General features: G+C 41.8%; 2 protein-coding genes across 9 annotated transcripts in view; both read left to right on the plus strand.

The window, feature by feature from the left end:
- kif1b (kinesin family member 1B) overlaps positions 1–5,389 on the plus strand; it is a 109,952-nt gene extending 104,563 nt beyond the window's left edge. For all 8 annotated transcript variants that reach the window (XM_064922892.1, XM_064922897.1, XM_064922894.1 and 5 more), the window contains 4 exons: positions 209–361; positions 666–858; positions 1,091–1,209; positions 1,667–5,389. In XM_064922892.1, coding sequence (XP_064778964.1) covers positions 209–361; positions 666–858; positions 1,091–1,209; positions 1,667–1,709 — 508 coding nt within the window. In that variant the 3' untranslated portion in view covers positions 1,710–5,389. The remainder of the gene's footprint in view (positions 1–208; positions 362–665; positions 859–1,090; positions 1,210–1,666) is intronic.
- A 7,521-nt stretch (positions 5,390–12,910) lies between these two features.
- pgd (phosphogluconate dehydrogenase) lies at positions 12,911–23,416 on the plus strand. Its single transcript, XM_064922901.1, has 13 exons — positions 12,911–13,052; positions 13,718–13,793; positions 14,044–14,223; positions 14,606–14,671; positions 14,762–14,880; positions 15,123–15,192; positions 15,297–15,431; positions 15,672–15,861; positions 18,965–19,095; positions 20,567–20,700; positions 21,572–21,671; positions 22,277–22,399; positions 22,837–23,416. Exons 1-13 carry the CDS (start codon positions 13,045–13,047, stop codon positions 22,954–22,956), a joined length of 1,452 nt encoding a protein of 483 aa, XP_064778973.1. The 5' UTR covers positions 12,911–13,044; the 3' UTR covers positions 22,957–23,416.
- Positions 23,417–23,541: the final 125 nt, after the last annotated feature.

Raw genomic sequence — 23,541 nt, forward strand, 5'->3', positions numbered from 1 at the left:
CACTTTAAGCCTCCTATATACTGTTACAACCATTTAAAACAGTCATAAGAAATAGGCTAAATATTCATGTCCGAGCCACAGGTTTGTATACTATATTCTGGGACACACCTTACAGTTAAAAATTTTCTGAAGTGCTTCTAAATATGTGATTAGTTTTGAATATTTAATTCTTAGTAGCATCAGACTGACGCTCTTCATTGTTTCCCAGGACCCCAGAAGCCAATTCTCGCGCCTCCAGCCCCTCCTGCTCGGACTATGAGAACTTCCCCATGGTGCCCACCCTGGAGACGTCTTATCTGGCTCGAGCCGGCAAAAACGAGTTCCTCAACCTGGTGCCCGACATCGAGGAGATGAGACCTGGGTAACTGCTATCTCCTTGTCCCCCTTCTGTTAGCAGTGGGCATGATGATGACGATCACTTAATTGTTTTTTAATCATATGGCATGCCAGTATGCATATACACATAGATAGACAGCACGTCACAAACATTTCAAACATAATGCATTAGACACACAGACAACCATATAGCATAATGCATAGAGTATAGGTTTGGTGAGTGGCTCGACTAACTCCTATTGTTAACCCTGCATGTTCGAGTGGTTGTCCATAGTTTCATAGCTAAAACCCAATGAATCGAACTGAGCCCCTGTTCTCTCCCACCACAGGTCTGTGGTGTCCAAGAAGGGTTTCCTGAGCTTCATGGAGCCGCGGTCCAACTCGTGGGTGAAGCACTTTGTGGTGGTGCGCCGGCCTTACGTGTTTATCTACAACAACGACAAGGACCCGGTGGAGAGGGGGGTGCTCAACCTGTCCACTGCCCAGGTGGAGTACAGCGAGGACCAGCAGGCCATGCTCAAGGTGGGCCCACATGCACGTGCGCACACAAACACAAGCGACTTTCACCTGTTTGGCATGTACAGGCATTTTAATGGGTCAACACTATACCCACGCACAATGTGGAGTTTTAAGAGTAGAACAGGATTGATACGAGCTCTTCGGGTTGAACAACAATGGCATATAATTCCCTTACATGTGTAAATGGCTTGCCACAAGGGTAACTAGCTTCCTTGTGTGTTTGAATCCTCTCTAGACACCCAACACATTCGCTGTGTGCACAAAGCACAGAGGGATCCTGCTCCAGGCCAACAATGACAAAGACATGAACGACTGGCTATACGCCTTCAACCCGCTTCTAGCGGGAACAATAAGGTACTGTACACATTCCCCTAACTAGACATACAACATTGTCAGCTATTTAGGACCCGTTTCCTTGTACCCAGTTCATGCTTAGTCCTGGAGTAGAAAACATTCAATGGAGAATGTCCATAGAAAGTGCATTTAAGTCTAGGCTTGATTTGGGTTCAAGAAACCAGCCCTTAGTCATTTAAGCATTACCATTGAAGAGAACCCATAGAAGACTCCTGCGAGTAATGATGTTGATAAGGCTCTGATGCTACCCATAGAGAAATTATTTCATTTTCTATAATTGTTTATTTTGATATGCCTTTGCCTGTAAAATAAAGTAAAGCTTATTGCTTTAGTGTACGTTTACAACATTTTTCCAGTGCTCTAATCTACCATTTTTTTTAGCCCAGCACCCAACTTGGTGGGATATATACGTATGTTGTTTTTTGCTTACAGTTGTTGTTTTTCCTTCAACTCACAGGTCCAAGTTGGCGAGAAGGCGCTCTGGTCTGCTGAAGAACTGATAGTTTGTCTGTGTGCAGGAGAACATGGCTCCTATTCTTCAGACTAGCCTTGGAACACATACCAAGTGTTAACACTTATTAACCATTGTGATTCTTGACAGTTTTCTCTTGTATGTAGACTTGTGGCTTAAGGCTCCTCTCAAGCAACTAAAAGTTTAAGTTCCTGAAAATCTGCTTACCCCCCTATCCAACCCTCCAACACCCCCAACTCTCCCCCTTCTCTATTTCCCTCTCCCAGCCTCTCGTGTTTTCGTTTGGGATTCGTTTTCGTGTTTTGTTTCGCTTTGTCGTCATTACCCTTCCCTGACCCCTCTAACTAGTAGCATGTCGTAATAGTCTACTTGTATGTGCACGATTCTTCAGAAACAGGTTCTGACCACTCTCTTTAAGTTTACTAATCGTCTGTAAAGATTGTCTTTATATCAGTGTTAGCTGTCTATCAAGAATATTTTATTTTACGCGCCCGCATGACAACAGCAGCATTCCTCAGGAGAAGACCAGGTTTGCTTATTTTACACACCAAAAAAATCACATATGACAGTTTTAAAAAATGAGGAACTACATAAGAAATATCAGTTTACGCTCTCCAACAGAAAGCACCGCTGGTTCAAGAACTATTGCTGCTAGTGAAAACAGGTTTTCAGTCTATGAGACTTTGCATTGGGCCTCAGCCCCTCTTAAAGTTTAATCTAGCCCTCATACACCACCCCCCGCTCCCCTGAATTTTTGTGTGAAATACCGAACGGGAAAACAACTGTTGGTAAAGATTGCCATTTTCAGTTAGACATTATTGCAGCATTGGAGAAACGCTATTGTTATCCACGTGGTATCCATGTCCTACTGTTTTGACCTCTGTATACACAAATCAACCCCAAATTTAAGCATTGCTGTCTGTCTACCTGCAAGGAATTTCAAAGTGATTTGGCGTATAGGAGTATGACATTAGAAATACAACTAGCAAAATAAACACGATTCAGTCATGAAAATATTAAATTGAACTATTCCCATGAAAATACATTACTGAAAACCCCTCTACTCTTTTGCCAGTTCAGCTGTCCTTGATATCTCAGTCATTGAATAGATAGATAAATAGAGCAGGAATATACCAAGTCACCGATAGAGGGAGGGGGGACAGTACTGTGAGGAGAATGTCATTTGTACATAATGTTCCAGGATCCTTGTGCTAGTCACCTCATTAAGGATTTAAAATACATTCCTCTTAGAATGTGTTAGTCTTACTCTTAGTGCTTTTCCTACACTGCTCTATTTAGGTTCATGGCTAGTCGGCTCACATAGCCACTCTGGACCTCAGCATTTATTCAGTGTTTTATCATCGCATCCTTGTGTAACAACTAAAGACATAACACAGTGCAAATGAAAGGTTGAATAGCCTTGACCCCCTTGGTAGTTATTTGGTGAAGGTTGTAGTGTGTTGCCTTGCAGAAATAGACCAGATAGCCTGTATCTGGTCCATTCACTCTCATGAAAACCATCAGGTACTGTGTTTCTTCGGGTGAATTGGTGAACAAACAGGGTGGGGCGGATTTCCCACAGAATCCCATATTTTGCTTTTGTTATTCTTTCTTGAATCTAAACCTCATTAACTCCGCTAACTACTCATAAGTTATTTTTTTTATTAGCACTGTTGATTATTTTATACTATGCGGTCATTCCATAATGGATTTTGATATGAAATAATGCGAAAGAAGTGAAGTTTTATCCAGCTATGTTTTAACATTATTTTGCACATTTACATATAACTAATAACTAACTATAGCAAGACTATAGAGCAGACCAGACATATTCAAGCCAAGATTGATTGAATCTTAGCACCGGCAGTAAATACAAGGTCTTTTAACGTAAGTATTGATAAGAAAGTGACAAGGTTGATGGGTTACCACCCAGCTAACACAGAACGTTTCACAACCTAAAAAAATTCCCGTAATATTCTGGGAACCACAATGTGTTAGCTGGGCAGTGTGCATGATGATGTGTTGATGAGTATCTCTGAGACTGCTAATGTTTACTAACTATAGACCACTGTCTGGGATCAAAGGGATAGAATATGCTCTGATGCTTTTTCTGATATTATTTATGAAAATATTTGCTCTGCTCGTCACAATAGGTCAACTGCTGCCACACGTTTTAGGTCCCTCAAAATGATGAAGTGACATTAAAATGGGGTCTCTATCTCTACATTTGGTTGCTTTGTACTGTACGTATGTAAAGAATGGAATATTCAGAGGGCTATGAGATGGCTCTGGCCAACCAACCAGTAGTTCCTTTTGCCCTCGGCACACTGCAATGATAAGTTGAAGTTTGAGTGTGTAGAGACAGTGATAATTGTGGACAAGCCTCTGTGTTTGGAGCTTCATAAAGTTATTTGCTAAAATTAAGACATCATTTTTCAGTTTGGAAATTCGTCGACAACATTTTCTCAGAACAGATGAAAATCGCTGAAAGACATTCTGCCCTCAGGTCAACCAACCTATAGCAGGGCAGATAGAAAAACCTTTGGCTCGTTGTTGGATTGTTACTTTAAGAGCTGCAGAAATGGTTCTCCATGTCAGGGTATCCTTACTGAAAAGTGATTAGTTGTAGGAGGACAAGCTTTCCTCAACCTCCAAGATGACAGAGCAGCCTCTATGCACTGATCAAAAGCAGAGTTTACCTCCCATTAACTTCACTGTATTGAATAATGACATGTATGAGCTAATTATAACATATTGATATGATTACCTGTCAAAGCAAAGATTTCCACTTGGCAACTAATCTATATGATAGATATTATTATGGATTGTTTCATCTGTATTTATCGTTTTGCAATGTATATATTAGTTTGCAGCTCTTTGCACAGAATAATAAAAGGTATAACTAACTGATCAAATAAAGTCTGCTCAATTTCAGTTGTTTCACTACAAATGAACCAAATGATGGCGTGCAGCATTTGCAAGCTGAGGCAGTTTGAAGAGAAAGTTGAATGTACTATCAGGATGTTGCTGTGTATTATTTCCATTTATCAAAAAGGAACTAAAATGTAACCCATTTGAGCCCAGTTGTAGGGAGATGGGTCACTTTAGTGCTTCCTTTTAGAAAGTCGTCTGAAATAAGTTTGCTTTTGAACTGAAACCATATTAGTGATAGCTAGCCATCTAGAATGTTGCAGTTGCGCTTTTTGTTATTTCTTGTTTGTTTTTCTAATATCAGGGAGTATATTAAGAAGTAGCTATTGTTGTTAGGCATCCAAAATTACAGTATACCACTATACCATTGTTTCTCAAGATGTCTTCACCTCAACGCTTTCCCATGCTGCCTTTAAAACAAAACTAGCCATGATATTTTGCATCTTCCCCACTGACCCCAGTCAGAAGACTTATTTGTTTTTAACTGACATTCCTTCTGATTTGTTCACAAAAATGACAAACCACGACATTATCACTGTACATTATTTGTCAGATTGGCTTCATTTTCATACTTATTTTGTAAATATCTGTGTTGTATGGGGCTTGAATTAAAATGTAAATATGTTTCCTGTATTTGTAATAATCATAATCCATTCGCTGTATAGCCTAGATGTGTCATGCAGATGTCCTAATTCTGTGTATGGTAATCTTGCACCATTGAGCTGTTTAGTGAATGAGGTAACAATAAAAGTACAACCCGTGCATAAGCAGAATAAATTCAATCTGTTCGTCTCATCCTTTATCATGCTACTGACTGGGGTAATTTTGAACCCAGAGGCCTATTTTTAATCATATTTAAAAGGTTGTTTATTCAACATGTTTTTCATGACTTTGTCAATCAACTTGATTAAGCTCACTCATTATTTAGTGTTTGTGTCAATATGGTCTTAATCAAATACAAATCGTTTGGGGTAATTTGAACCCCAGCCAAAACAGTATCCTGTCTATATTAATTTGATAAATATGACCTTTTATTTGAATCTGGGTTTCTCTGGTGACCTAATACCAAGTTATCCATACCATCAGAGGGTGAATGGGATCTGTAGGCCTATCAGAGATGTTTTTTGTCCAGATACACGGATCATCTGCAGAGTTGCAGCCCCTTATTTAGAGTACCAGCCAATGATTATAACTGTCCTATACCAGGTATGACTGAACAAAATCAAAATGACCTCAGATTAATAGTTAGTTATTAAGCACTATTTGGACTGAAATTATAATGGAATAAGTAAGGTTCCAATCCCAGCACTTGTTATCAAAACATCTCTGTGGTATGAGAACTTGGTACAACTGCAATACAGAAACCTGGTGCACAGGTTGTATTTACACAGGCAGCCCAATTCTGATATTTTTCCCACTAACATCAACTTTTCACATCAGATAAGCTTTTTCAGAGCTGATCTGATTGGTTAAAAGACAAATTACTGAAGAAAAGATCAGACTAGAGCTGCCTGTGTAAATCAAAAAACAGTTTGTCACCTGTCACGAAGAGCACATGTTCAATTTCATAAACATGTTTCCATATCTTAAGATGTTAAATAAATAAAAAACTATAAGTGCCAAAAATAAGTAACATGGTTGAAGATTTAATCTTAAATCAGCCATAAATCCCCTGGAAGCCTCTTCTGTGCAACAGGAAGTAGCAATTGAATGCAGCTTCACAAAAGAAAATTACAATGCTCAAACATTTTTAGCCTGTCTATCTATGGGTAACAGGGTTGAAGTGTTATGCTTGACCCAATCAGTTTCCCACCAGAAAAAGGCCAAAAAGAGTAGAACCACCTCACATGCTTTTACACTATGATTTGACTTAGATGTTCAATTTTTCTTATGAAATATATATATTTTTTAAAGGAATCGATTCACCATATTAAAACGATAGTTCAGTTCACTTAACAGGGTTGACCTTAAAATGAACGACAGACTTAAATGAATCACAAATCACATGAAATGACTTTGTCAGAGCAACAAAATAATTATGGTGAAACTTGAAGAAATTGTTGGATTAAATGGTTTGAAATCTTCCAAGAAGTGACACAGGGTTGGAGGTACATGTCAAAATGCTGAATATTGGCACTTTAGCAAGTCTTTATTCAAAATGTGTATATAGATATATATTGAATTCTCCATGTGATCTACATTAAAGGGAAATTCAGTTAATATAACAGGCTTTTATATTTCAGTATTGGTACACAATTTCAACTTAAAATATTAAAAAGAACTACAATAAACACAAAAATAAACACAATGTGTAACGTGTTGGTCCCATGTTTCATGATCTGAAATAAAAGAACCCAGAAATGTTACATACGGAAAAAAGCTTGTTTCTTTTTTTTAAATTGCACAAATGTCTTTATATCCCTGGTAGTGAGCATTTCACCTTTGCCAAGATAATCCATCATGATCATTATACAGGTGTACCTTGTGCTGGGGAGAATAAAAGGCCACTAAAATGTGCAGTTTTGTCACACAACATAATGCCACAAATGTCTCAAGTTTTGAGGGAGCATGCAATTGGCATACTGACTGCAGGAATGTCCACCAGAGCTGTTGCCAGAGAATTGAATGTTAATTGCTCTACCACACGCCTCCTCCAACATTGTTTGAGAGAACCGGCCTCACAACCACAGACCATGTGTATGGCGTTGTGTGGGCGAACGGTTTGCTGATGTGAACAGAGTACCCCATGGTGGCTGTGGGGTTCTGGTATGGGCAGGCATAAGCTACAGACAATGAACACAATTGCATTTTATCGATGTCAATTTGAATGTACAGAAATACCGTAACAAGAGTCTGAGGCCCATTGTGAGGCCCATTTTTGTAAGGTATCTATGACCAACAGATGCATACAGTTGAAGTCAGAACTTTACATACACCTCAGCCAAATAAACTCAGCAAAATAATCAAATCAAATGTATTTATATAGCCCTTCTTACATCAGCTGATATCTCAAAGTGCTGTACAGAAACCCAGCTTAAAACCCCAAACAGCAAGCAATGCAGGTGTAGGAAAAACTCCCTAGAAAGGCCAAAACCTAGGAAGAAACCAAGAGAGGAACCAGGATATGAGGGGTGGCCAGTCCTCTTCTGGCTGGGCCGGGTGGAGATAATAACAGAACATGGCCAAGATGTTCAAATGTTCATAAATGACCAGCATGGTCAAATAATAATAATCACAGTAGTTGTCGAGGGTACAACAGCTCAGCACCTCAGGAGTAAATGTCAGTTGGCTTTTCATAGCCGATCATTAAGAGTATCTCTACCGCTCCTGCTGTCTCCAGAGAGTTGAAAACAGCAGGTCTGGGACAGGTAGCACGTCCGGTGAACAGGTCAGGGTTCCATCACCGCAGGCAGAACAGTTGAAACTGGAGCAGCAGCACAGCCAGTTGGACTGGGGACAGCAAGGAGTCATCATGCCAGGTAGTCCTGAGGCATGGTCCTAGGGCTCAGGTCCTCAGAGAGAGAGAAAGAAAAAGAGAATTAGAGAGAACATACTTAAATTCACACAGGACACTAGATAAGACAGGAGAAGTACTTCAGATATAACAAACTGACCCTAGCCCCCCGACACATAAACTACTGCAGCATAATTACTGGAGGCTGAGACAGGAGGGGTCAGGAGACACTGTGGCCGCATCCGATGATACCCCCGGACAGGGCCAAACAGGAAGGATATAACCCCACCCATTTTTCCAAAGCACAGCCCCCACACCACTAAAAATAAACATCCTCTCACTGTCAACTGCATTTATTTTTAGCAAACTTAACATGTGTAAATATTTGTATGAACAAAACAAGATTCAACAACTGCGACATAAACTGAACAAGTGTTAAAGGAATTCTAAATTCCTCTGTATTGTTTCCCAATCAGAATTAAATACTTTGTCAATGCATTCGAAGGGATTGTAAGACCCAATATTTTTATAAGAATGGACAGAGCCCCGGTCTTAAAAGTCAGGTAACAGCGTTTAATTCAAGAGAGTACTGGGTACATACACATTTTTCCACAGGTTATAAACTGAAAATGACATCAGCGTTTTCTAAATGTTCTATCTCTTCATGACACCGGTAGAGAGGCCCTATAGTTCTCGAGCCTTCCCTCCTCACTTGTAGCCAAGGTCAGTTTGTGTAGATAGCATTCTAGACAGTCTAGAGATAGTTCATTAATTTGTACCAAGGCACTGTTCTAAACTCCTGACTATATTATATACAATAGTTTTAGGGAGCAAGAGAGAAAATTCATATATGTACAGTACATAATAGCATTTGGACTAGTCAGTCCTGATTGAAATGTATACATAAATAGTCATCATTGATAGAAATTCCCTTAACAACAAGTTCCACAGATGTCACTAACAGAAATTGAATAATAGGTCCCTGAACAAAGGGGGGTCAAAAGCAACAGCCAGTATATGGTGTCTCCACCAGCTGCATTAAGTACTGCAGTGCATCTCCTCCTCATAGACTGCACCAAATGTGCCAGTTCTTTCTGTGAGATGTTACCCCACTCTTCCACCAAGGCACCTGCAAGTTCCCGGACATTTCTGGGGGGAATGGCCATAGCCCATGAGGGAGGAGGATGTCTTCCCTGTAACGCAGAGCATTGAGATTGCCTGCAATGATAACAAGTTCAGTCCGATGATCCTGTAACAAACCGCCCCAGACCATGGTGTAACGATCATTCCTTTGAAGATGAACTCGAATCCGACCATCACCCCTGGTGAGACAAAACCGCGACTTGTCAGTGAAGAGCACTTTTTGCCAGTCCTGTCTGGTCCAGCGACGGTGGGTTTGTGCCCATGGGCAACGTTGTTGCCGGTGATGTCCGGTGAGGACCTGCCTTACAACAGGCCTACAAGCCCTCAGTCCAGCCTATTGCGGACAGTCTGAGCACTGATGGAGGGATTGTGCGTTCCTGGTGTAACTCGGGCTGTTGTTGTTGCCATCCTGTACCTGTCCCGCAGGTTTGATGTTCGCATGTACTGATCCTGTGCAGGTTTTGTTGCACGTGGTCTGCCACTGCGAGGACGATCAGCTGTACGTCCTGTCTCCCTGTAGCTGTCTTAGGTGTCTCACAGTACGGACATTGCAATGTATTGCCCTGGTCACATCTGCAGTCCTCATGTCTCCTTGCAGCATGCCTAAGGCACGTTCACGCAGATGAGCAGAGATCCTGGGCATCTTTCTTTTTGTGTTTTTCAGAGTCAGTAGAAAGGCCTCTTTTGTGTCCTAAGTTTTCATAACTGTGAACTTAATTGCCTCCCGTCTGTAAACTGTTAGTGTCTTAACGATCGTTCCACAGGTGCATGTTCATTAATTGTGTATGGTTCATTGAACAAGCATGTGAAACCGTGTTTAAACCCTTTACAATGAGGATCTGTTGAGTTATTTGGATTTTTAAGAATTATCTTGGAAAGACAGGGTCCTGAAAAAGGGAAGTTTCTTTTTTTGCTGAGTTCACAATTCCTGACATTTAATCCTTGTAACAATTCCCTGTTTTAAGTCAGTTATGATCACCACTTGTCAGAATAATAGTAGAGAGAATTATTTATTTCTTTCATCACATTCCCAGCGGGTCAGAAGTTTACATACACTCAATTAGTATTTGGTAGCATTGCCTTTAAATTGTTTAACTTGGGTCAGACATTTTGGGTAGCCTACCACAAGATTCCCACAATAAGTTGGGTGAATTTTGGCCCATTCCTCCTGACAGAGCTGGTGTAACTGAGTCAGGTTTGTAGGCCTCCTTGCTCACACACGCTTTTTCAGTTCTTCCCACAAATATTCTATAGGATTGAGGTCAGAGCTTTGTGATGGCCACTCCAATACCTTGACTTTGTTGTTCTTAAGCCATTTTACCACAACTTTGGAAGTATGCTTGGATTCATTGTCCATTTGGAAGAACCATTTGCGATCAAGCTTTAACTTCCTGACTGATGTCTTGAGATGTTGCTTCAATATATCCACATAATTGTCCTTCCTCATGATGCCATCTATTTTGTGAAGTGCACCAGTCCCTCCTGCAGCAAAGCACCCCCACAACATGCTTCACGGTTGGGAGGACGTTCTTCGGCTTGCAAGCCTCCCCCTTTTTCCCCCATACATAACGATGGTCATTATGGCCAAACAGTTCGATTTTTGTTTCATCAGACCAGAGGACATTTCTCCAAAAAGTATGATCTTTGTCCCCATGTGCAGTTGCAAACCGTAGTCTGGCTTTTTTATGGCGGTTTCGGAGCAGTGGCTTCTTCCTTGCTGATCGGCCTTTCAAGTTATGTCGAAATTGTGCTCGTTTTACTGTGGATAGATACTTTTGTACCTGTTTCCTCCAGCAACTTCACAAAGTCCTTTGCTGTTGCTCTGGGATTGATTTGTACTTTTTGCACCAAAGTACTTTCATCTCTAGGAGACAGAACGCGTCTCCTTCCTGAGCGGTATGACGGCTGCGTGGTCCAATGGTGTTCATACTTGCGTACAATTGTTTGTACAGATGAACGTGGTACCTTCAGGCATTTGGAAATTGCTCCCAAGGATGAAACAGACTTTTGGAGGTCTACAATTTTCTTTCTGAGGTCTTGGCTGATTGCTTTTGCTTTTCCCATGATGTCAAACAAAGAGGCACTGAGTTTGAAGGGAGGCCTCGAAATACATCCACAGGTACACCTCCAATTGACTCAAATGATGTCAATTAGCCTATCAGAAGCTTCTAAAGCCATGACGTTTTCTGTAATTTTCCAATCTATTTAAAGGCAACTTATTCACTGTCAATTTAGTGTATGTAAACTTCTGATCCACTGGGATTGTGATACAGTGAATTATAAGTGAAATAATATGTTTGTCAACAATTTTTGGAAACTTACTTGTGTCATGCACACAGTAGATGTCCTAACCGACTTACCAAAACTATAGTTTGTTAACAAGAAATTTGTGGAGTGGTTGAAACACAAGTTTTTATGACTCCAACCTAAGTGTATGTTAACTTCCGACTTCAACTGTATCTGCATTCCCAGTCATGTGAAATTCATAGATTAGGGCCTAATGAATTGATTTTTATTGACTGATTTCCTCATATGAACTGTAACTTAGTCAAATATTTTAAATTGTTCCATGTTGCGTTTATATTTTTGTTCAGTATATTTTCGTGGAATGAACCAGCCTCTACCAACTCCCATTGTTTTGCTGTTATTCTAATTCTGGCTATGGGGCTTAGTCAATAAAGTAATCTAAGCCATATTGTTGGTCATTCTCTCTCAGGATCAAAATATGACAAACATTTTGTTGATCAAATTAAGTATATTTAAAATGTTGTATGGTGTCCTGAAAATAGATTTATATGTTGCTTTGATTCTTGCTATATCCAGTAGTTTCTTCTTGGTAATCCTTGTATGTAAAATATGTTGGTAGTCTGAGGGTTCTTTAAAAAAAGTACACATTTTCTAACACAAAATGTTATTCAGAAAAATGATGACGATACTATTGGATCACATACATTCTTATGTAATCGTTCTGAAGTTCTACATTTATATTACATTTCAGTCATTTAGAAGACACATTTGGAGCATATGGTAACAAGGCTCATGGTTATATAATCTTATGATGATCATGGAAGAGGATAATATTGTCCCCTCTTTGATTTGTTCAAATCAGTGAAACGATCTCAAATGAAGGTGCAGATGGGGACATTTCTTTCATGAAGAAATACTTTATTGCCACCTATTTCCTGTTAACGTTTCCTTATATTCCTCAAGTTTCCCAGCTCTCCTGCTCTTTGTTAGGAAGAACGAGTTTCATATTCAATGTCTGACACCACATAGGCTACATCATGTGGTGGTAGTTCTGCATGATAAACTACAATAATAGTTGTGTACAGGTCCGGTAGTATCATTTTTACATGTCATGTTGAAAATATTGTCCTCAAAGGAGAGAAGTGAAGATTGGGTCAGGCAACAAATAGAACTTTAATAGTAATGTATAACATTATTTGGAATTAAACTCAAAGTGCGTTTGGAAAAAGGTTGTTAGATTGTTTTTATATTTTTATTGGGGTCAAACATTGTGGAGCCAAATGATGAGATTTCAATGTTGTCTTGTCGTGTTGAAATTTGTGGGAGTGTAACAAAGTTATAAGAGTGACAGGGGGTTTAAACCAATGAAATGTTTGATATATCTGCTCAGTTTTTCTCCACGAATGAGAACTCGAGAACAATATGGTTTGAGCTCTTTGACGTCATCTCACATAGGCGATCCTTTGGTTTGGTTGAATTTGAGGTTTCCTCTTCAAATTGAGAACGAGGAAGTACTGTGGAAATCTCAAGAAAGTCCATTGGCTGTGTGTGTGTCACTTGAAGACGGATTATTTTCCTAACCGGGAACATGGCAGAGTGAGTATTGCACTTCAATGCATTATCGTCTCTGAGAACTGAATTAATATTCTTTCAAACAGCTGGCGATGGATAAACCATATATTTTTGCTAGCTCACTCCACTTTTTATTTCATTCACTTTAGCTAGTAAGCTAGTTAGCTAACGTTAGCTATCCAATACCACCCTGCAGTGTAATATGGCTAGCTAACGTTGCATGCCTGGCATTAAAAGGGCAGTCTGGCTTAATCTACTAACTAGCCTAGTTAGCCACCTAGCCACAGAAACCTCTCTGGTTTTACTCTTTGATTTAACGTTAGCAAACGTTGTTAGCTAAGTGATTTGACGATGCACGCGACACATCGACATAGGTCTAGTAAAATAACATTAAAATGTATCCTCAACCTTGAATAGTAAATGACATGGTAATCTTGTATAGTTAAGTGAATCACGCTATTTAATGAACTCTTTCCTACATGATAATTTCAATCAACTTTATATAGACATGGCTTTAAAATATGCTACCTAACGTTGTAGAATTGATTCAGAGTAGGCACTAACATTACAATATTGGACAGGCTCGTGTTTCTTGCTTCAGAGGCACCCTCTCGTTTGTTCAGTCTCTATCCAGATGCCCTAACTAACAGATACCAGGACTCTTGGCTAATATGATTTTCTTTCCACAGAGCAGATATTGCGTTGATTGGTTTGGCTGTCATGGGCCAAAACATCATCCTGAATATGAATGATCATGGCTTTGTGGTAAGTCTCATATTGCAGTTTATACAGTTACATACCCCCTAAATAGTCTGCAACATAAGTGGTAGGCCTAAACTTTTTTACAGTACATTACCTTTCCCTTGCCTAAACTGTCTTACATCTATCGTAGGGTTTCAAAATTCTGGTAACTTTCCCAAACTTCCCAGATTTCTCCAGGATTTCTGAAAAACCTGGGAATTTTATTAACGTTACCAGAATTTTGCAATCCTAATCTAACCTATTCTTTCCATAGGTCTGTGCATACAACCGCACTGTCTCCAAAGTGCACGATTTTCTGGCCAATGAGGCTAAAGGCACCAAGATAATAGGAGCTGAGTCCTTGGAGGACATGGTGGCCAAGCTGAAGAAGCCAAGGAGGATTGTGATGCTGGTCAAAGCCGGCCAGGCGGTGGACGACTTCATCGACAAGCTGGTCAGTGGCACAAACAGAAAAACAGGATAGAAATGATGGGTCATGCTGTGGCTGTCAAATGTATCAAGGCTTTTTCAGTTCACCAAATCAGGTAATGGCTGGCTTGGATGCATTTGGGGTATTGAAATGCCACAAAGAAAAAATGTAGAACTAGTGAAATTTAGCCCCACGGTTTAAAATCTCCGGTAGCTTTCCCAAAACGTTCCCAAAATTAGGAGGGGGAAAAAGCAGGAAATCCGTAATCCTTCAAACAAGATTTCTGGAAGATTTTGGAAATTTACAAATTTGCAACCATACAGTCCCTAATGTGGCTCATTTGGTTGTGCATGGCACTTGCATTAAAGTAGATTGCCCCCTTCTACCAGTCCATTTTCCTTCACAGGTCCCTCTTCTTGAGGCTGGGGACATTATCATTGATGGCGGCAATTCAGAATACAGAGACACAACAGTAAGTTTATCAGAAACACCCATTTCAAAGCTATGGTAGTGTCATTGTCAAGAGTGTGGTCTCATGGTAGTGTCGACTGTGTGTGTCTAGCGGCGCTGTAAGAGTCTGAAGGAGAAGAACCTGTTGTTTGTCGGCAGTGGAGTCAGTGGAGGAGAAGAGGGGGCTCGCTATGGACCCTCACTGATGCCAGGGGGACACAAAGAGGCCTGGTGAGTTTTTGGGACTCTACCCTTCCCTCTGCTATAGAGGGGTTGGGATTGATGATTGATTATGACTGTGTCCCAAATAGCACCAGAGTACAGACTATAATGAGGAGGAGTAGTGATCATCTGTGAGAAAATTGTCTTAATCATACTGTATTTTTAAGCTTTCCCATATTGTTCCGTGTGTCCACAATCAATTATTTAATTATTATGAACTGTTAAAATGTGATAGTTTTTTACTCCTACAGGCCACATATTAAAGAGATTTTCCAAAGCATCGCTGCCAAGGTGGGGACAGGAGAGCCGTGCTGTGACTGGGTGAGCGGAATTTATTTTTCATGTCCACCGGATTTGGCACAAAATTGCACAACTTTCCCTCTTCCCTGGCTCTACATGTCATTTGAAATGTGCTGTTTTGACAGGTTGGTGATGAGGGTGCAGGCCACTTTGTGAAGATGGTCCATAATGGTATTGAGTATGGGGACATGCAACTGATCTGCGAGGCGTACCACCTCATGAAGGATGTCCTGGGTATGGACCACGACGTGATGGCACAGGTGAGCCATTCAAAATGAATCAAAGTTGATTTAAATTATGAACCATTCCAGACACCCCTGATGACTTTCTGCTTTTGACTCCTCCGCCAGTCTGAATGAATTAGGACCGTAACTTTAATAGCATGAAATGGTCTCCATAGTAGCTAACTATAACAGCTGTTGATACTGTATGATGTCATGACGTATCTTAGTTGATTATTCTATTTGTCAGGTTCACTTCTGCTCTTGGGTCTCCCTTAGGCTTTTGAAGACTGGAACAAAACTGAGTTGGACTCCTTCCTTATCGAGATCACAGCTGGCATCCTCAAGTTCAGAGACACCGACGGCACTCACCTGCTGCCTAAGATCCGGGACGCCGCCGGGCAGAAAGGCACAGGGAAGTGGACGGCTATTTCGGCTCTCGAGTACGGCACACCAGTCACCCTGATCGGTAAGAGAGAAACGGACAATAGTCATGAAGTCTCCATTTGGAAATTAATCGTCCGCAGTGACGTTTCTCTCTGAGGCTAAAAGTTTAGATTGCCACCAATTTTGACTGACATTTTGAGTCAAATCAAACTTGTTTTGTGTGTATGCTCTCCTTTGGTGTAGTCCACACCTTGTCGGCAAAGTGGTTATTTTCTTTTTTGGACACGGTTTAATTTCAGTTGTACCACTCTTTATTAACTTCTTGGCGCACCCATCCCGTTAGCGGGATCATTTTCGTCAACATCCACAAAGCGCCAAATTCAAATTAAATTACTAAAAATATTTAATTTTCATGAAATCACAAGTGCAATATAGCAAAACGCAGCTTAGCTTGTTGTTAATCCACCTGGCGTGTCAGATTTCAAAAAAGCTTTACAGCTGAAGCAAACCAAGCGTTTATGTAAGGACATCTCTCTCAGCAGACAAAACATTACAAACAGCTAGCAGCAAAGTAGATTGGTCATGAAAGTCAGAAAAGCAAGAAAATGAATTGCTAGCTTTGATCTTCGGATGTTTGCACTCACTAGACTCCATAAAGATTATTTTAAAATCCAAACACCTCCATTTGGTTGGCACGTTATGTTCAGAAATCCACAGGCTCTCACGGTCACGACGGGGCAGACGAAAATTCCAAATAGTATCTGTAGTTCGTAGAAACATATTGAACGTTTTTTATAATCAATCCTCAGGTTGTATTTACAATAAATAATCGATAATATTTCAACCGGACCTTAGCTTTTTCAATAGGCGAGAGAGAGAAAATGGAACGGAAAATGAAACAAGCATTTGTTATTCAATAAGTTCAGATAGTACCTCCCGTTTCACTCTGTTTCAGAACATTGGCTTCCATTTTGTGCATACTGAATAATTTTTATTTATTTAACCTATATTTAACCAGGCAAGTCAGTTAAGAAGAAAATTCTTATATACAATGACGGCCTACCCCGGCCAAACCTGGACGACGCTGGCCCAATTGTGCTCCGGCCTATGGGACTCCCAATCACAGCTGGATGCGATACTGCCTGGATTCTAACCAGGGACTGTAGTGATGCCCCTTGCAGTGATACCCAGCCCACAAACTACTTAGTACTCTTGTAGTGGTTTGTTTAAGAGCTGCTAATGTTTAACCACATTAACTGACCCCCACAGTAGTGGCCCAGTCTTTGTTCAGCTGAATGTGATCAATGAAGTGTCTGCAGTCTCCCTAAGAAGATTGGAGGCTTTTCTAATCACACCACCTCATTTCAAGTGACATAAGGGGGATTTTCAGTCTGCTGCCACTGCGATGGGCAGCGTCTCCTAAAGGTAGCATCAGGTGGCGTGATTATTCCAGGACAAAGCTGCCTCCAGTTAAAGATTAAAGTAGTGGAGAGAGACATCTCCTAAGTGATATTATCAAACTGGTTTACACTTGCGTTGACAACCATGTCATAGGCCTGTTATTCAGTCTTACTCACAATTTGAAAATGGAACCACAAGATAGAATGGGCTACTTTTTTCTGCAACAGAAAAGGAAGACTTTATATTTTTTTGTTGTGTGTTATTGGTATTTAATGTTGTCCCTGTATCATCAGTACTGGGAGGTCCTGTGTGAATGATAGCGGAGAGAACAAAAGGGCTCATTGTGAAAGCAGAGAACTGGTGTGGGTGGCCATGGGCCAGGGAGAGAGTGGACACACCATACAGGCAGGCTTGGGGGGGTGGATTTCAGCTCTCAAAAGGGTTGCGTTCAATGCGGAGTCGGGCGCTTCGTTTAGCCTTACTCATTGTGACATCTTTTTTCTCTTCTCTTCCCCCGCTCGCTATTGCATCACTGTGGCAATATTTAGCAAGTCATGCTTACCCAACGTATTTTTTTCATCATGTGGTGGGAAGTTGTTCCTTTTTTTGAATGTGGCAAGCCCTGCTTTTACAATAGAATGATGGTTACTAACGCTGAGTCATAGGGTACCTTTGTGTTGTGGGCGGCATTGTGTTAACTTTGTCGGCTAGGAACTGTGCCAGCTGTAGGCTTGTCATTATGTTTGGGATTAGTATTAAACTTGATGATGATTAAGGTATAAACGGGATGCCTATTCGATCAAAGATATAGAAGGGCAGAATTTTGGTGGTAAATATTGGAGTTGTCTGTCAGTGTCTAGCTTACAGCGTGTACAATACAATCCCTTAATGTCTAATTCATGAAGGAAAGAGAAACCCGCACTCACCTTTTCCTTCAAATATATGCCTTTTGAACCCGCTACCCGAATTCCTTTTGTCACTACAAACATTTGAGCTGAGAATGCCAATTTCAGTTAGGCTATCAATTATCTTTGACAGATCACAGCTGATCTGTCAAAGAACAAAGAAAATATCAGGATTTGGGAGATTTTCATGAAATGTAATCATAGGGTCTTTTACATTTCATGAAAATCCCCCAAATCTTGTTGTTTTCTTTGTTCTAATTTTGTGAGGAATCACCATACGAGGACTCATAGGGTGATTGCATTTAATAGAAATGAAAAGGGAGAACATGTTTTGAGGTAGACCATGACCACCTACTTGATCTTGTCCAATTTCCTATTGAAAGCATTTTCCCCATTTTGTGCCCAATGACCGCGACCCGGTTTATGACCAAATGTGTTGCTCTGTAAAGAAGCTGATCGCTCTCTGCCTCTCGCTCGCTCTCTGCCTCTCGCTCGCTCTCTGCCTCTCGCTCGCTCTCTGCCTCTCGCTCGCTCTCTGCCTCTCGCTCGCTCGCCTCTCGCTCTCTGCCTCTCGCTCGCTCTCTGCCTCTCGCTCGCTCTCTGCCTCTCGCGCTCGCCTCTCGCTCGCCTCTGCCTCTCGCTCGCTCTCTGCCTCTCGCCGCTCTGCCTCTCTGCCTCTCGCCGCTCTGCCTCGCTCTCTGCCTCTCGCTCTCTGCCTCTTCGCCTCTCGCTCGCTGCCTCGCTCGCTCTCTGCCTCTCGCTCGCTCTCTGCCTCTCGCTCGCTCTCTGCCTCTCGCTCGCTCTCTGCCTCTCGCTCGCTCTCATGCCTCTCGTGCTCTGCCTCATCGCTCTCTCTCTCTCTCATCCTCCCTCTCACAGGCGAGGCTGTCTTTGCCAGATGTCTGTCGGCCCTGAAGGACGAGAGAGTGGAGGCCAGCAGGAGCCTGGCCGGGCCCCAGGGAACCAAGTTCAACGGGGACAAGGCCTCGTTCCTTGAGGACATCAGAAAGGTAGCCAGGCTACAGATGTCTGGGTTTCTGGGGCAATGCTGTAAAAACAAGAGTTCACTATTAAAGAGCTTGTTGCATTTTCTCACCAATAGCTGAGGAAAATCACATGTTTTATTTGTAATCAGCCAAACAGAGTATTTTAAACATGTTGACTCATGCTCCCGAGTGGTGCAGTGGTCTAAGAGCTCAGTGCAAGAGGCATCACTACAGTTCCTGGTTTGAATCCAGGCTGTATTCCATCCGGCCGTGATTAGGAATCCCATAGGGCGGCGCACTATTGGCCCAGCGTCGTCCGTGTTTGGCCAGGGTAGTCAAAACAAAAAATGCTATAGCTAATTGGTGGACTCAGTTGGCTGCCTCAGTTATAGACTGTTCCCAAATAATTTATTTCGTATTTTTTTCTGAAAACTTGTGTACCTTTCCAAATCATTTCCAATCAGTTTAATTTACCACAGGCGGAGTCCAATCAAGTTGTAGAAACATCTCAAGGATGATCAATGGGGACGTCCCGGGTGGTTAAGTGCGCTGTACTGCAGCGCCAGCTGTGCCACCAGAGACCCTGGGTTCGCGCCCAGGCTATGTCGTAACCGGACGCGACCGGGAGGCCTGTGGGGCGACGCACAATTGGCCTAGCGTTGTCCGGGTTAGGGAGGGCTTGGCCGGTAGGGATGTCTTTGTCTCATCGCGCACCAGCGACTCCTGTGGCGGTCCGGGCGCAGTGCACGCCAACCAAGGTTGCCAGGTGCACAGTGTTTCCTCCGACACATTGGTGCGGCTGGCTTCCGGGTTGGATGCGCGCTGTGCTAAGAAGCTGGGTTGTGTATCGGCGGACACATGACTTTCAACCTTCGTCTCTCCCAAGCCCGTACGGGAGTTGTAGCGATGAGACAAGATAGTAGCTACTAAACAATTCGATACCACGAAATTGGGGAGAAAAAGGGGTAAAATAAAAAAGGATGATCAATAGGATGCACCTGAGCTCAATTTCAAGTCTCATAGGGAAGGGTCTGATGTCACACACACATCTGAGTCCGTGTGGTTCCTCATTCTGAAATTAATCTGTGGCACAGCCTCTTCCAGGTCCTAATAGGCCTATGGTTATTATGTGTTAAGAGGATTTCCTTGTTACAAAAGCCAATTCAGAAGTCTAGTTTCACCAGGCATTTCAACAGCGCCAGGGAGACATGCAAATCCCTACTTTAATCTTGAAATATGTGACTTTATTCTCAATTTTGACTTTATTCTCTAAATATTGCCACTTATTCTTGAAATATTGCCACTTTAAGTGCTATTGTGCAAAAAATATATATTATAAATATATATACATAAATACGATCCAAGTTCCACCACTCGTCAAGTAAATGTTATTTTTTTTAACTCTTCCGTAAATTAATCATGGATATGGGAACAGAATTTCTCTGCTAATTATCAGTTACTTCAAGCAAATGGTTTTGTCTTGTGTCCTGTTCAGGCCCTCTATGCCTCCAAGATCATCTCGTATGCCCAGGGCTTCATGCTGCTCAGACAGGCGGCCAAAGAGTTTGGCTGGTCCCTAAACTATGGCGCCATTGCCCTGATGTGGAGGGGAGGCTGCATCATCCGAAGGTAAGACCTAACATACCATCATCATTAAAAGGCTGTCAGAGCTCCATTTACGAACGTGTGGCCACAGTGTGAAGCCATTTGTTTTATTCTTGCTGCCACAGAGTGTTGTAAGGCAGGGTTGACAAAGCCACAAGGAATGTGAGATAAGATTTCCTGGAAAATCGGAGTGGGACAAGAATGAGGAAATGTCTCTCCTAATCAGGGTTGCAGTCAGTAAAAAAATAAACTTTTGAAATAACTAGCGTCTCATTTTCAGTGTATTGAGAAGTCATTGGATAATGGATGCCCTTTTGTAAATTATTGAATTGGAATGTCAGTTTACATACTGAATTGACTCAATTTGATATCACCCTAACTCTGGTGTAAAGTCATATTTGTATTCTTGCTGCCACAGAGTATTGTAATGCAGCCAGCTGGTGAGTCAACCACAATGAAGAAGAGAAGGATTCCTGGAGAATCAGAGCCATACAAGAATGAGGAAATGTTGGTCTTAATGCGCAATGTGGGAAAGATGTTGCATAGACCTTGAGCAAACAGAAACCATTCATCATAAATTCTCTCAGCCCTGTGCCAAACTCCACCCGACATTACTTTTCAAAGTGCAATGTGTTTTAACTGAGAATATGGTCTTGGTCAGTAGGGCAGAGCCGTCTAAAGTAGATCGGTCCTTACACTCCTGTCTGAAATGGTTTTATCCTTTTTCAGGGATAATAAAACAGTGACCCTGGGTCATATACATTAGGACACACTGTAGCAAGATGTTTTGGCACCAGAAAATGAAATTAAACGGTCTTGTCCCTCCCTGTTTGTCTGTTTGTTTTGTTTGGTGAGTAATGATGCCAGTATCTCTCTCACCATCTCTTTTCTCCAGTGTTTTCCTGGGGAAGATCAAAGAGGCCTTTGACAGGGATGCTGAGTTGCAGAATCTGCTGTTGGATACCTTCTTCAGTAATGCTGTACAGGACTGCCAGGTACAGTGAAGGAGAGTAGGGTTAATCTGCTCTAAAATGCTGAGTCATTTGGGTCATTTTTAGAATTTTCCCCCCAAAAGGGTTAAGTTTAGGATTGGGGGAGGGGAAGCTGATCCTCAATCTGCACCTAGGGGAGTAGGAAGTGATGAAAGAAAGCCCACCCCTTTGTGGCTACGTTAGCAACACACACTCACGGCTGTTACCACCCCACGGCTATATTGTTACATACCATTTCCCAGCCCACAAAAGGAGAATATATTGGGGCTGTTAGTTATTGGTGGAAATGTGTTTTTGTAATATAGATGACATGTCATGGGCTTCTTATTCATACTGCATTTTAATCGCAGTGTTGTACATGGTATGGCCCAAGACAGTGCAACATTTACAAAGTTATACTGTATTTGGTCTCTGCGTTTAAATAAATAAACCCCTTGTAGCTATCTAATTATGTGATTATAAGTGTTCATGTCATATTGCTTTGCAATGATCTTGTCTAATAAACTTGAAATAACTGTATTCACCATGATGTTCCCAAATCCCAGAGGGTTAGAGATTATTCTGTGTGCTTTTGCTCATGCGTGTGCTTGTCTTTGTCATGGCTGTAGGACTCGTGGCGCCGGGCGGTCAGCATTGGAGTGCAGCAGGGGATCCCTATGCCTTGTTTCACCACCGCCTTGTCCTTCTACGACGGCTACAGACACGACATGCTCCCGGCTAACCTCCTCCAGGTAACAACACATTGGATGCCACGGTGGAAGTGTCTCCTCTTACCATGCTTAAGGAGCAACTCAGTGACACAACACACCACTCTCTTCAGGGCACAAAGCTCCCCCTACAAGAACATATGTCAAAGTGAAAGAGATTAAAACGGTCTTGTCACGTGTGGATGTGATGTGTGTTTGGATGCAGGGGGAGGCAGGTGGACTTTAAGACCCTAAGACGATGATGTAACTACCATATTTAAATGGATACTGCAGCATTTAGGCCCACCCATATGCCCAGCTAGCAAGGAAATGTTTTACAAAAACGTTATGTGCCAGCCGGGCTGTTCTGGCGCCCACTCTTCTGCGAGAGCATCTTGCGTCGCTTTATTGGCAAAAATATAGAAGGAATAAAACAACATTTTACTGAGGCAACTTTTATCTCTGTGTGTTTGTCACTTTAGGCCCAGAGGGACTACTTTGGAGCACACACGTATGAACTTCTGTCAAACCCTGGCAAGTACATCCACACCAACTGGACAGGCCACGGTGGCAACGTTTCCTCTTCCTCTTACAACGCTTAAGGAGCAACGCCGTCTCAGACAGACGCAGAGACGGAAGGCCAGAAGAGATGAGGGGCATTTTCTAGCTCAAGATTTATGTTAGATGTTACTTCTCTAAAACCAAGCATCAATATTTAAAGACCCCTTCCTTCAATCAGACATATTGTATCTTAAGATTCTTAAAAGGGGTTCAGATGTACTATTAGTTTTATTTATGATGAAGTGGGAAAAGTAATCATTGTATGTCAACACTTCCCCTATGAGGTTGGTAGTGCAGTGCTTAGTACTGTAGGGCCCATTGCCACAGACGCGACTTCCCTCTTTGTTGTGTAAGGGTTTCGCCCCCAAAATTTACACCACAAGCTGTCGGCTAGTTTCTCCAATCATGTTCGACCCAGAGTTCTCACAGTTGACACTGGATTAAGGTTAACCATGGCACTGTACTGTATTAGGCTAAATAAAGATTTAAATCCCTTTTTAATTAGCTTTTGTGGTCCTTACACTCCAGCCTCGAGCGGAAAACAGGATTCAGGTTTTGCTCTGTTTATAACTGCCCAGGGTTACATTGGGCAGAATGAGGCATCAACTGCGGCGATGGCCCATGGT

Source organism: Oncorhynchus masou, chromosome 18 (assembly GCF_036934945.1).
Source record: "Oncorhynchus masou masou isolate Uvic2021 chromosome 18, UVic_Omas_1.1, whole genome shotgun sequence".
In the NCBI taxonomy this organism is placed as follows: domain Eukaryota; kingdom Metazoa; phylum Chordata; class Actinopteri; order Salmoniformes; family Salmonidae; genus Oncorhynchus; species Oncorhynchus masou.

What these genes read in the sequence shown, in the direction of transcription:
- pgd (XM_064922901.1), top strand. An exon ending in ACGACTTCATCGACAAGCTG is followed by an intron (nt 14,224 to 14,605) that starts GTCAGTGGCACA and finishes TTTCCTTCACAG; the next exon opens with GTCCCTCTTCTTGAGGCTGG. An exon ending in GGAGGCTGCATCATCCGAAG is followed by an intron (nt 20,701 to 21,571) that starts GTAAGACCTAAC and finishes TCTTTTCTCCAG; the next exon opens with TGTTTTCCTGGGGAAGATCA.